Source organism: Talpa occidentalis, unplaced genomic scaffold (assembly GCF_014898055.3).
Source record: "Talpa occidentalis isolate TD23 unplaced genomic scaffold, MPIMG_talOcc4v2.1 talOcc4.9, whole genome shotgun sequence".
Lineage (NCBI taxonomy): Eukaryota > Metazoa > Chordata > Mammalia > Eulipotyphla > Talpidae > Talpa > Talpa occidentalis.
This window is the reverse complement of record NW_023605305.1, coordinates 49,883,811-49,896,153: the sequence shown is the minus strand read 5'-3', so window position 1 is coordinate 49,896,153 and position 12,343 is coordinate 49,883,811. Positions and strand designations below refer to the sequence as shown.

Below are 12,343 nucleotides of genomic sequence, written 5' to 3'. Positions count from 1 at the left end.
GCTTCATGCTTTTGCATGTAGCAACCCAGTTTTCCCAGCACCATTTATTGAACAAACTTTCTTTGCTCCAATGCATAGTCTTTGCTCCTTTGTCAAAGATTAGTTGGCCATAAATCTGTGGATTTCTGGATTTTCTATTCGATTCCATTGGTCTGTGTGTCTGTTCTTGTTCCAATACCATGCAGTTTTGATGATTATGGCTTTGTAATAGAGTTTGAAGTCTGGGAGTGTGATGCCTCCATTCCCTTCTTTTTTTTTCAGGAGAGCTTTGGCTATTCGGGGTTTTTTGTGATTCCATATGAATTTCATCAATAATTGTTCTATTTCTTTGAAGAATGACATTGAAATTTTGATTGGAATAACATTGAATCTGTAGATTGCTTTTGGTAGGATGGCCATTTTAATAATGTTTATTCTTCCAATCCATGAGCAGGGGATGTCTTTCCATTTCTTTGTGTCTTCTTCTATTCCTTTTAACAGTGTTTTATAGTTTTCTTTGTATAGGTCCTTTACCTCTTTTGTTAGATTTATTCCCAAATATTTGATTTTTTTGTTTCAATAATAAAAGGGATGGTTTTTTTGATTTCTTCTTCTTTAGATTTATTGTTTGTGTATAGGAAGGCTACTGACTTTTGTGTGTTGATTTTGTATCCTGCCACTTTACTGAACTGATTGATGAGTTGAATTTGTTTTTCTGTGGAGTTTTTGGGGTTCTCTATGTATATTATCATATCATCTGCAAATAGTGATAGTTTGACTTCTTCTTTTCCTATTTGGATTCCTTGGATGTCTTTCTCTTGTCTTATTGCTCTGGCTAGGACTTCCAGTATTATATTGAAGAGCAGTGGTGAGAGTGGACATCCTTGTCTTGTTCCAGATCTTAATGGAATTGCTTTCAGTTTTTCACCATTGAGAATGATACTGGCTGTTGGCTTGTCATAGATGGCCTTTATGATGTTGAGGTATGTTCCTTGTATCCCAAGAATTTCAAGCGCTTTTATCATGAATGCGTGTTGCACTTTGTCGAAAGCTTTCTCAGCATCTATTGATATTATCATATGGTTTTTATATTTTGTTTTGTTGATGTGTTGGATAACGTTGATTGATTTTCGGATGTTGAACCATCCTTGTGTCCCTGGAATGAATCCTACTTGGTCGTGGTGAATTATCTTATGGATACATTGTTGGATTCTGATAGCTAAAATTTTATTGAGGATTTTTGCATCAGTGTTCATTAGGGAGATTGGCCTGTAGTTTTCCTTTTTTGTGTTGTCCTTGCTCGGTTTTGGTATTAGTGTAATGTAGGCTTCATAGAACGTGTTTGGTATTGTCCCTTCCTTCTCAATTTTTTGGAAGAGTTTGTGAAGGATAGGCACTAATTCATCTCTGAATGTTTGGTAGAATTCATTTGGAAATCTATCAGGTCCTGGGCTTTTGTTTTTGGGGAGGTTTTTGATTACCATTTCAATTTTGCTAATTGTAATTGGTCTGTTTAGGTGTTCTATTTCTTCTTTATCTAGCTTTGGGTGATTGTAGAGTTGTAGGAATTTGTCCATCTCCTCTAGATTGTTGAACTTGTTTCCATACAACTGTTCATAGTAGTTACTGATTATTCTTTTGATTTCTGCTGTGTCCGTTGTGATTTCTCCTCTTTCATTGATGATCCTGTTTATTTGTGCTTTCTCCCTTTTTTCCTTTGTGAGCCTGGCTAGGGGTTTGTCTATTTTATTTATTTTTTCAAAGAACCAGCTCTTGGTTTCATTGATCTTTTGGATTATTTTTTTAGTTTCAATTTCATTTATTTCTGCTTTGGTTTTTATTATTTCTTTTCTTCTACTGGTTTTGGGGTTTTTTTGTTGTTCTTTTTCTAAATCTTTGAGCTTTGAGATTAGGTTGTTTCTTTGAGTTCTTTCTTGTTTCTTGATGTGAGCTTCTATTGCTATATATTTTCCTCTTATTAATGCTTTTGCTGCATCCCATACATTTAGGATATTGGTCCTCCTTGTCATTCAATTCAAAGAATTTTTTAATTTCTTCTTTGATCTCCTCATTAGTCCAGTGGTCTTCCAGTAGTGTGGTTTTTAATCTCCATGAGGTAGGAAAGTTCCTTGCCTTCTTTTTATGGTTTATTTCTAGTTTGATGCCTTCATGGTCAGAAAAGATGGTTGATATGATTTCAATCTTGGTGTATCTGTTGATGTTTGTCTTGTGCCCCAGTATGTGATCGATCCTGGAGAATGATCCGTGTGCGCTTGAGAAAAATGCGTACTCCGTTTTTTGGGGGTTTAGTGTTCTATAGATGTCTGTTAAGCCCAAATCCTCTAGGTCCTTATTTAGAGCTTTAGTTTCTTTACTTATTTTTTGTCTTGTTGATCTATCCATTGTTGATAGTGGTGTGTTGAAGTCTCCCACTACGTATGTGTTTTCTCTGATGTCTGTTTTCAGAGATGAAAACAGTTGTCTGATATATTTTGGTGCTCCTTTGTTAGGTGAGTATATGTTAATGAGTGTTATTTCTTCTTGAAGTATTGTCCCCTTGATCATAATGTAGTGACCATTGGGGTCTCTTTTTATTTTTTTGAGTTTGAAGTCTGTTTTATCTGATATAAGTATAGCTGTTCCTGCTTTCTTTTTTGGTCCATTTGCTTGTAGGATTGTTTTCCATCCTTTAACTTTGAGCCTATTTTTATCTTTTGTAGCTAAATGTGTTTCCCGGAGACAGCAAAAGGTTGGGTTTTGTTTCTTAATCCAGGCTGCAACTCTGTGTCTTTTTATTGAAGAGTTTAGTCCATTTACATTTAGAGTTAATATTGATATGTTAGCATTTGTATTTGCCATTGTGTTTGTCTTTCCTTTGATTTTATTTATTTATTCTTTTAATAACTTTTTTTTTTTTGGCCTTCTTTCGTTGTTATTCGTCCCTCTGAGGTTCTGGCTTTAGGATTCCTTGTAGTATTTTTTGGAGTGGGGCTTTAGTCGTAATGAAATTCCAGAGTTTCTCTTTGTCTGGGAAGGTCCTTATTCTTTCTTCATAGAGGAAGGAGAGCTTTGTGGGAAAGAGTATTCTTGGTTGGCATCTGTTTTCTTGGAGTCTGTTGACTATGTCCCTCCACTCTCTCCTTGCCCGTAGTGTTTCTTCAGAGAAGTCTGATGTCAGCCTGATTGGCTTTCCTTTGAATGTTATCTGTTTCTTCCCTCTTGTCAGCTTCATTATTTTTTCCTTGTCCTGGATTCTTGGGAGCTTTACTATTATGTGTCTTGCTGTATTTTTCCTTTCGTCATGGAAGTTTGGTGTTCTTCTTGCTTCTTGTATATCAATTTTCAGCTCCTTCTTCACATTTGGGAAGTTCTCTTCAATTATCTCCTGGAATATTTTCTCTGTTCCTACATCTCTCTCCTCTCCTTCTGGAATTCCTATAACTCTTATATTTCCTTTCCTCATGGAGTCAGATAGTTCCCGAAGTCTTTCTTCATTCTTTTTCCTTCGTACTTCTCTTTCCTTTTCTGTTTTGGTTCTTTTTATTTCTGTGTCTTCAAGAGTACTTATTCGTTCTTCCATTTCATCTATTCTGCTTTCGTTGCTTTTTCCAGAGTTCTTTAGTTCCTCCATTAATTCTTTGATCTCCTGCGTTTCTTTTGCTTCCCTCTTTAGGGACTCAATTTCCTTCTTCTGATCATTGTTTTCCTTTATGAGTTCTGTCATTTTTCAATCACGGCAATTTTAAATTCTCTTTCTGGAAGGCTCAGAAGTTCTTCCAAGTTACTGTCATTGCAATCTGGGGGGTGGTTTTCTTTTTGTGGTGTGCTTTTTTCCTGAGGAGTTGTTAGGTTTTGTGTGGTTCTTCTACTCCCTACTGTCTGTTTTCTAATTTGTCGTATGCATTGGGACACTGTGTTGCTCGGACTGGCCGGCATCTTGGATGAACTTCTCCACTCCCCTCTGGCTCCTCCAGGAGCCATCTCTGGCTTCTGAGGGAGCTTTCTGCTGGTTTCAGGAAGTTTTTACTGAAGAAATGTCCCTGTTCTAAAATGGCAACGCGGGACTCAGTCCCTGAGCATCTGGTCTCAGGCACACTCTTCTGCGTGCCCGGTCTGCCCCGGCCGTGGGTGCCTGTTCCCTCTGTGGGCTCAGACTGCTGGACGGAAGGGGCCTGGCGTGGGCTAACTTCCCAGCTGGCCACTGTCTCCTCCAGGAGCCTTCTGCCCTTTTCAAGCAGTCTTAAGAAATTTCCCTGTTCTATGGGGTGTTAGTGACTTTTCTTTTCTGGTCACTAGGTGGCACCGGAGAGCTCTCCTATTGTCCTTGGGGGACTGTTTTTCGCCCCCCCCCACCCCATGGGACAGGGAACAGAGCAGGAATGGTAGGGTAAACCTCAACGGCTTTGGGTTGCTGTGTCTGCCTTGTGCCCCACCGTCGTGGAGAACCCACACCCTGAACTTCGTGCCCCAGGTCTCAGTTCCAAAGCCCTCAGGTCCAGGACGCGGGCTGTAGCCCAGTTCAGTGGCGCGGGAATGGCGCCTTTTGCACCCGCTCCCGTGCCTGGGCGCCTGGTTCCTGCTTACTCAGTGAGGGACTTTCACCTCAGTGAGGGCCTCCGTGCATCTCCCGCAAGCCTAGGTCGCAGGCGTGGGGACCTGGGCAGCCGCGATCCCGATCTGTGTTTGCTTTTCAAGCGCGCCAAGCGCGCCGCTTTTCCACGCAAGCTTACCGGCCGGCCCGGGGCTGTGTGCGGGTCTCCTCCAGAGTCTCTTTGTTCTCTAATGGCGCCGGGAGCCGTTCGCTCACCGCCGCGGCTAATCCTGCAGGGTTCTCCACAGCTCCCGTTCACGGGGTGTGGTGGCTGCAATAGTTCCTTTCCACTCACAGTCCCGTTTGATGCGTAGTTTGTTCTTGTTGGTCGTTTTAGTTTGTTGTTTTCCTCCTCTCTGCTGGTCGGAGAGTGCCGACTCTGTGGGTGGGGGAGGGGAGCAGGGTTCTGCGCTTTCCTCCCTTCTAGTCCTCTTTTATGGCCACTTTCTTCTTCAGGTAGTTTGCTGGAGTCGTCCGTTTATCTTCCGTGTCCCAGTTCTCACTGGGACCTGCCGCTTTTCTTCCCTATTAACTTTTTTTAATGGGAGATCTTACTCGCAGCGTCTCCTCGCCGCCATGTTGCTCCGCCCTTAAATAGATATTTTATTAATTGATAAACTCTATTAAAGTAAATAAACAAAATTGATGACATCTGGAAATGCTACCTGTGATATTCATTGTCGATATCTAGTAGTGAACACACATTTTTGAAAGGTTCATGAAATCCTTTGAGATTTTCCTGACCAATAAAGCACAGAAAATGAAATACTATCTGACATAATTTTATTTACTCCATAGTATAAGCATTAACTGAAGGAAGAAAACTAAGTTTATATTAAGAGATATAGATAAACATAAAGAACATGCTCCTGTCTTTACTCAGATATAATAGATGCTAATTTTGCAAACCATCACTTAAACAAGAACACATACTACAAATACGTGTAGTGAAGACATACTGTGTCTCAGATGGGCAAGTCTACAGTTATCAGATTATAGATGATTTTTTATTGCAAAAGATTATCTGCTTTCTGCTTACTCCCTACTCATTCCTTGACATTAGCTGTCTTAAGCCCATCACTGTGGAATTAGAGGTGGGAATGTGAAACAGAAAAAAACCCTTAGAAGAGTATGGGGGGGGGGTTGTGGTCTACCTTCTCTTACAGTAAACTTCATTACCTAAATAATTCTCATTCATCCACATTATTATGTAAAAGGACCCCTTAAGTGAAGCTGATGTGCCTGTGGTGGGTGGAGGGGGAAGGAGGCGATGTAAAAGACTTCTTTCTGGGTAATTTATAGCAAATAAGCAAAGATTGGTAAGAGATGGGTGAAAACTTTATTCAGGCAAATTATCCTTTCACTCATGATAGGAAATGCATGTTATTGAAATACTAACAACAAGTATTATTATCAAGCATTATCTCTCATTTTCAAACATTTGCAAAGCATGTTCCTGTTGTGCTATGGGGTTGAGTCAGAAGTTGCAGCCATTAAAAAGCCCTCTGTCAAGGAGAAAATGTGATTAGACCAACTGCTTGCACTGACACTTAAAAATTAACTGCAAATCTGTTTGGGGCATCTAAGGCATTCCCTAAACACTTGCTGGTTGGGAATGTTGGCTTTCAAATCATTATTTTGTATCCCTTGAAGGTACATTTTAACTGTTTTAATATGTGAGGAACAGGCCTGCCAAATTGTGCTTATGGCTTTTTAACACAAGCAATTTACAAATGCAATGAAGCAGATAATAGGACACATGATACCGAATTTGAAAATCTGTGTTGATGACATGCTGCTGTAGAAACATTTTTGGAAGCAGCCCTGTATCCATTTGCCTGGATAAGAAAAATGTTGTTTATCATTTCACAGGTGGCCTCTTCTACCCAATGGTGAGTTTAGGGTTATGTCCTTGAGTACAAATCAGTCCTTCTCATGCTAACAATATTCTACTTGATATCATGTGGAATGCATGCATTTAGTAAAATACAACAAATAGTAAAAATCTTGCTCAACACTAAAAAAACCTGAGTATCAATCAAAACTAAATCCTTTCTTATTAAAAAGAAGACTTCCAAAATAAAAGAAAGTTGAGGTATATAGTTTCATTTGCAAAACTATATAAGAATGAAAGAGGACATTGCATGCTAGTTCTAGTTATTTATAAATAGAATGCACTTACATTAAGAGAAATTTAAACAGAAATAGAACTGATTGCTATGTAATTCTTACTTTTTTGATGGAAAAATGATTTTACTTTGCTAAAACAGTGTTTCCAAGCCATGGTCTAAGAGGCTTATTTTAGTTCTTAAGTAAAATTCCTGTCATAGTCACTCTTTATTCATCACCAGTTTTCCCTTATGATGGCTATTTAAAAAAAAAAATTTTATTTATTTATTTATGCATAGAAGAACTGGGGTGTTGGGCCTCCCGGGTGGCGCAGGTGGTTGAGCGCCGCACTGTGAAGCTGCCAGCAGCCTCTGCAGTGCGGGTTCTATCCAGGCTGGCCGGCAAGAATCCCACATGGCAAAGCAGACCTCTCCTGTCTCACCCGCTGCTCCCCTCAGCAGTGCATTTCTTCAGTCTGCCTGTTCTGTTCCCTGTTCTGTTCTGTTTGCTGTCTCTCGTGAATACTCTCACTCTCCTGTGCATGTGGCCTGTACCCTGGTTCTTATATAAAAATAAATAAATCTTTAAAAAAAAAGAACTGGGGTGTAGGCCAGAGGTGTGGGTCATGAGAAGATTCACCAGCAACAAAATGGGGAGCAGAACAGGCTACTCTACTGAAATAAACTGCTGAGGGGAGCAGCAGGCGAGACAGGAGAGGTCTGCTCTGCCATGTGGGTTAGCTTGCTGGCCAGGAATCGAACTCAGGCTGCAGTGGCTGGTGATAGCTTGATAGTGCTGAGACTGGCTGATGATAGCTTGATAGTGTTGAGACTTTAACCCCTGCACCACCAGGGAGATCCCCTAATCATGGATATTAGGATAATATCACCAAATTCACAAACTAGAATGATAGGATGTCTACTGAGACATAACTTATTTTTTAAAAATATTTTTAATTTATTTATTAGAGCTCCAGTGGCCTGTAAGTTCTCTTTTCCATCTAGAAACTGAACAGTTAAGTCAAGGAAAAGAATGATAAGCTAGATCTCCCCAGATAAAAAAATAGAAATGTGGACATGTGATATTATTACTCCATGACAATAAACAAACACTTTAATACCAGAAACATGGGTCAAGTTTGACCATATTTGACTATAACAGCCATTAATTGAGCTATTTTTCTCCACCTCATTCCATGAAAAATTGAAGGCTAAATTATGTAAACCTCCTTTCTGTGTATGGTACTTTCTGTTTCCACTCAAATCATGATGGCCTTCCTTTAGTGCTTTTTACCGATCTATATATTTTTTAAGTACTATTGTTTCACATCCTTGTTAGTGTTTTGACAGTGTAGGATCCCCCCTGGGTGTAGTCATATAGTAGTCTCAACACCTAAGCACCCATAATCCTTTACCTTACCCCATAAAGCTAATCCCTTTTCACTCCTCCCTCTGCCCCTCTGGATGCCTCAGAAATGGTCTATAAATTACTTTCAAGTCAAGGCTTATTTCTGGTCTCCTTTTGTGGTTCATTTCTCTATGGGACAAGCAATCCCAAGCCTCATCAGATTCAAGGGGAAGACACATAGACCCCACCACTTAGTAACAGGAATGAGAAAGCATTTGTAGTCATATCTTAAAATCTACCACAATGTGATCTCTGGTCATACATATTTTAGATGCCTCACATAGTCAAATACACTTATATTCTCTCATGACCCCCAGAGCTTCATCTAATTGCAGGATCAACTAATAGGGATAACTATATCAGACAAAATTAAAAAAATAACTTTGGACCCTAACTCTAAGTGCTTCCCATGTAAACACAACAATGAACTAAGCTTCTCAACTGGAAATTTAAAAATAAAAAGAAATAAAGATGCATTAAACGTTGAACATGTGCTACGGTACATATAACCTTTGTACAAGGATAAGGAGTAATTTGCATATTAAATAATCCTATTCTTTTTTCAACTTAGTATAATAATTGAATAGCAACCATCAATGAAGTAGGACAAAAGAGGGCTATTATCATAAATGTTAGTTTGATCTTTCAAGGAGATTTGATTACCTTCTACCCAGACTCCACTTCACTCACTTCAATGGAGGTTTTGCTTTTCATCAGCCTAATGTCAAGTGCCTTTGTTGCATCCAAAAACATATTCCAAATAAAAGGCAAAGAACAGTTTCCTTTCTGAAGAATTTATGAGAAACATGGCTCTTTCATGGTAACACTTCTTATGAAAAGAATGTGGTTGAAAGACAAACCTAAGAAGAGCCTGATCTAAGAAAGCGAAAGATATCAAGCTACTCATAACACATCAATGAAACTAACTTAGCACCACCTTTCCTCAGGTAAAATATATATCCCTTCATGATAAAAGATTCTGATATTTCTAATAACCTCTGCCAATCATTTTCCTTCGTTCTTCTTGTAGTCTAACATTGAACATAGCTGAAGAGCTGAAATGGGTTAGTATAGCTAATGGCAATTCAGATATAAGTGTATATATAGGGATAGATAAATACACACACATATATACACATAGATGTATATATTTAATAAAGTTTGTCAGCCACTAATTTTAATCAGTGACATCAGGATTAACTGAAGGAATCATTAAATTAATCCAATATTGAACACAGTTTTTTTCACTAAAGGACTTCCATACTCCATATTCCTCACGTGAACTAAGGAATTTATAAGCTCAATCTGTAGATTCTGAACAAAGGAAAAGACAAATTTCTCATCTGCTCCAAAATGACTGATGGTAATGCACTGCCATCCCTTCCATCTATTGTATCAACAGGCAAGAGAGTGACTGTGGGGTCTCCCCTGTTGGCACAGCAGTTGAGGGTGGCCACCGGGCGAGGGTCCCACGTGGCACAACAGACCTGCCGTGCCCGCTGCTCCCCTCAGCAGTGTATTTCGTCAGTCTGCCTGTTCTGTTCCCCATTCTGACTCTGGTGAATTCTCTCACCCTCCCGTGCATCTGACTGTACCCAGTGCTTCTATAAATAAATAAATAAATCTTAAAAAAAAAAAGAGAGAGTGACTGTGGCTTTCCCAACTTTATATAAAGACAGAAGGCATTTATCTCTGGATTACAATGACTGACTCTGACACACAGGAAGAGAGACATTCTATTATGCTACAAGGTCTCTTAAGGCAAAATTTTTAGGCACAATATAAGAACATTATGAAGTTCCTGTGTGCATTCAAACGTTAGTAACCAAAATTAGGGTTGTCATAGAAACAATACAGTAAATTGCATTTAAAAGCAATTGTTTACAAAATAAAATAAAATCAATTTATTAAAATTCAGAACTACTAGATGATACAACAGTAATAAATAACACACTGACCAGCAATATCATGTAGCATTACTGGGGTAGCTAGATGTTGTCACTTAGATTTTACAAAAGTTTTGCAACTAGGTAATGTTTCCACATTTCATAGGTAAGGAAGCTGAGGTTACATAGTAAGAAACGGAGGTTCATAGATAAGAAATTAGCCCAAGTCCACCAAATAAAATAAGGAAGTCCTAGATCTGCTTGACTCCAAATAATCTTTTTCTTATGAAACAATTCTATACCAAAAAGTGAAAACAAAAACTACATAGACCAGAAATGTGTCCCAAAATCAGAGAACATAAAATTTTATCAGTTGGATAATAAGAAAATTCATCTTATTATAATGCTTCATTTACACAGTGTGTATTTTGCTACAACTATATTACTACTGTGAAGAAATACCCAAGAAATCTTAGAACACTTATTTAGTTTTGTGGTCTATGAGCCCTTAATCTTCTATCACGCCTTATCTTCCTGACTTGTGTTTTTGAATTCTCCAATTTTTCATAGTCTTTGATAGTATAGCTGAGATGAATTTTTGGAAATTACTTTCAATTCCTGTTCTGAAGTATCTGTTTTATTGGAAGATAAAATTAAAGACCAGGGAAAAGAATTTCCCATTTTCCCCTAGGTAGGCATAGTCTTTTTTCACTAATACACTCTATCCACATTGCATTCAGGCCATTAATTATTGGTATGAGAAGCTATTGTCTGACTTTCATAGACCCCACCTTAATAATCACATAATAAATTTACTAAGTCAATATATGAAGGACAGGACTTTAGGCTGTGGGGAAAAATGGATACATTCACAAGCAATTGCAAAATCTTTTCACAGAATATTTTCGTACTAATTCCTTTGATAATTTTTAAAAATCCAAATAAGGAATCTTCATATTTGTCCTCCTATTTTCAGCTTAATAGGAAAATCTAACCTGACAAAAAATTAGAAATATATCTTTCTGGAAGGGAAAGACAATAGAACTTCTTATATGTCAATGAAGCATTATAATTGAAAATCTAATAATCATTTCCTCTTTGTATATTTGTCTATAAAAACAAATTTGTATATAAAAATAAAAATATGTATTATCAAAGTGATCTAGGCTCTATTCTTATTAGAAAATAGAAACATGAACATAATTAGCTGCCTATTAGAATTTCATAAATAAAAATGATTAGAAAGATATAACTTTTTCTTTTGTGTAATTCTATAACTTGGACTTGCCTTTGAATAAACTACTTTGTGATTATTTTTCATTACATCAGCAATCCAATGAGTACATTTCATCCAGAAAAGACAACAATCAATATTAACAAGGCTTTGAAAAGAAAATAATCAGTGTTGAAAACTTGAAAATGACTTAGTTATTCTATTAGCAAATGTTAACTGTCATACCTGTATCTACTCACCCATAAGTCCTAAAAGAATGTAGGCAAAAATGAACAGTATGAAGATCAGGCAGCATAAAACATCTGTACAACTCCTAAAGACAAAAAGGAACAAAGAATTAAAAAAGACCCAAATTGTATTCTGTTTACTGCGTAAAATATAGAAAAAGATGATGATGATGATGATGATGATGATGGTGTGCCATGTGATATCCAGTAATTCTGAAAGGTACATCAGATGTATTTCCACAAAGACTTTAGCAGCAATGAAGTGGTGACAATTCCATGATGAAAGAAACTCCCCCAGAATTTTATGCACTTATTCTCTCTTGGCTCATTCTTTGTAAAATGATTTTGAGATTAGAGTATACCAACATTAAGTACTATTTTTTATTTGATATTACAATTTAAGCTATTGATTTTATGATTTTCCTTTTCCTGCCTCCCTAACACATATTATAGTATTTTTTTTTTTAAGATTTATTCATTTTTATACAAGAACCGGGGCACAGGCCAGATGCGCAGGAGGCGGAGAGGATTCACCAGAGACAGAGCCGGGAGCAGAAAAGGCAAACTGACTGATACACACTGCTGAGGGGAACAGCAGGCAAGTCAAGATAGGCCGCGCGATGTGGTATCTCCGCAGCCGGCGAGGATGGAACCGGCACTGCAGAGGCTGCGGCAGCTTCACAGCGCTGCACTCAACTGCCTGCGCCACCTAGGAGGCCCAACATAGTATAGTATTAAAAAAATCAGTCATTTTCCATTCCTTCCTTTCTCCATTTTCTTTCTACATACACATCTTGGGGGTACTGTTATAATAAAATATTGACACCAACAATGTCAAATAGTTACACCAACAATGTATATAACTCAGCAAAAATGAAATGTCTCAAAACTGTAATTTTTCCAGCTCTCT

At 38.0% G+C, this 12,343-nt stretch overlaps 1 protein-coding gene across 8 annotated transcripts in view; it reads right to left on the bottom strand.

The window, feature by feature from the left end:
* The window catches only part of SLC44A5 (solute carrier family 44 member 5), a 318,856-nt gene that overhangs the window by 68,273 nt on the left and 238,240 nt on the right, over positions 1-12,343 (bottom strand). For all 8 annotated transcript variants that reach the window (XM_054690895.1, XM_037499626.2, XM_054690901.1 and 5 more), the window contains one exon: positions 11,446-11,519. In XM_054690895.1, coding sequence (XP_054546870.1) covers positions 11,446-11,519 — 74 coding nt within the window. The remainder of the gene's footprint in view (positions 1-11,445; positions 11,520-12,343) is intronic.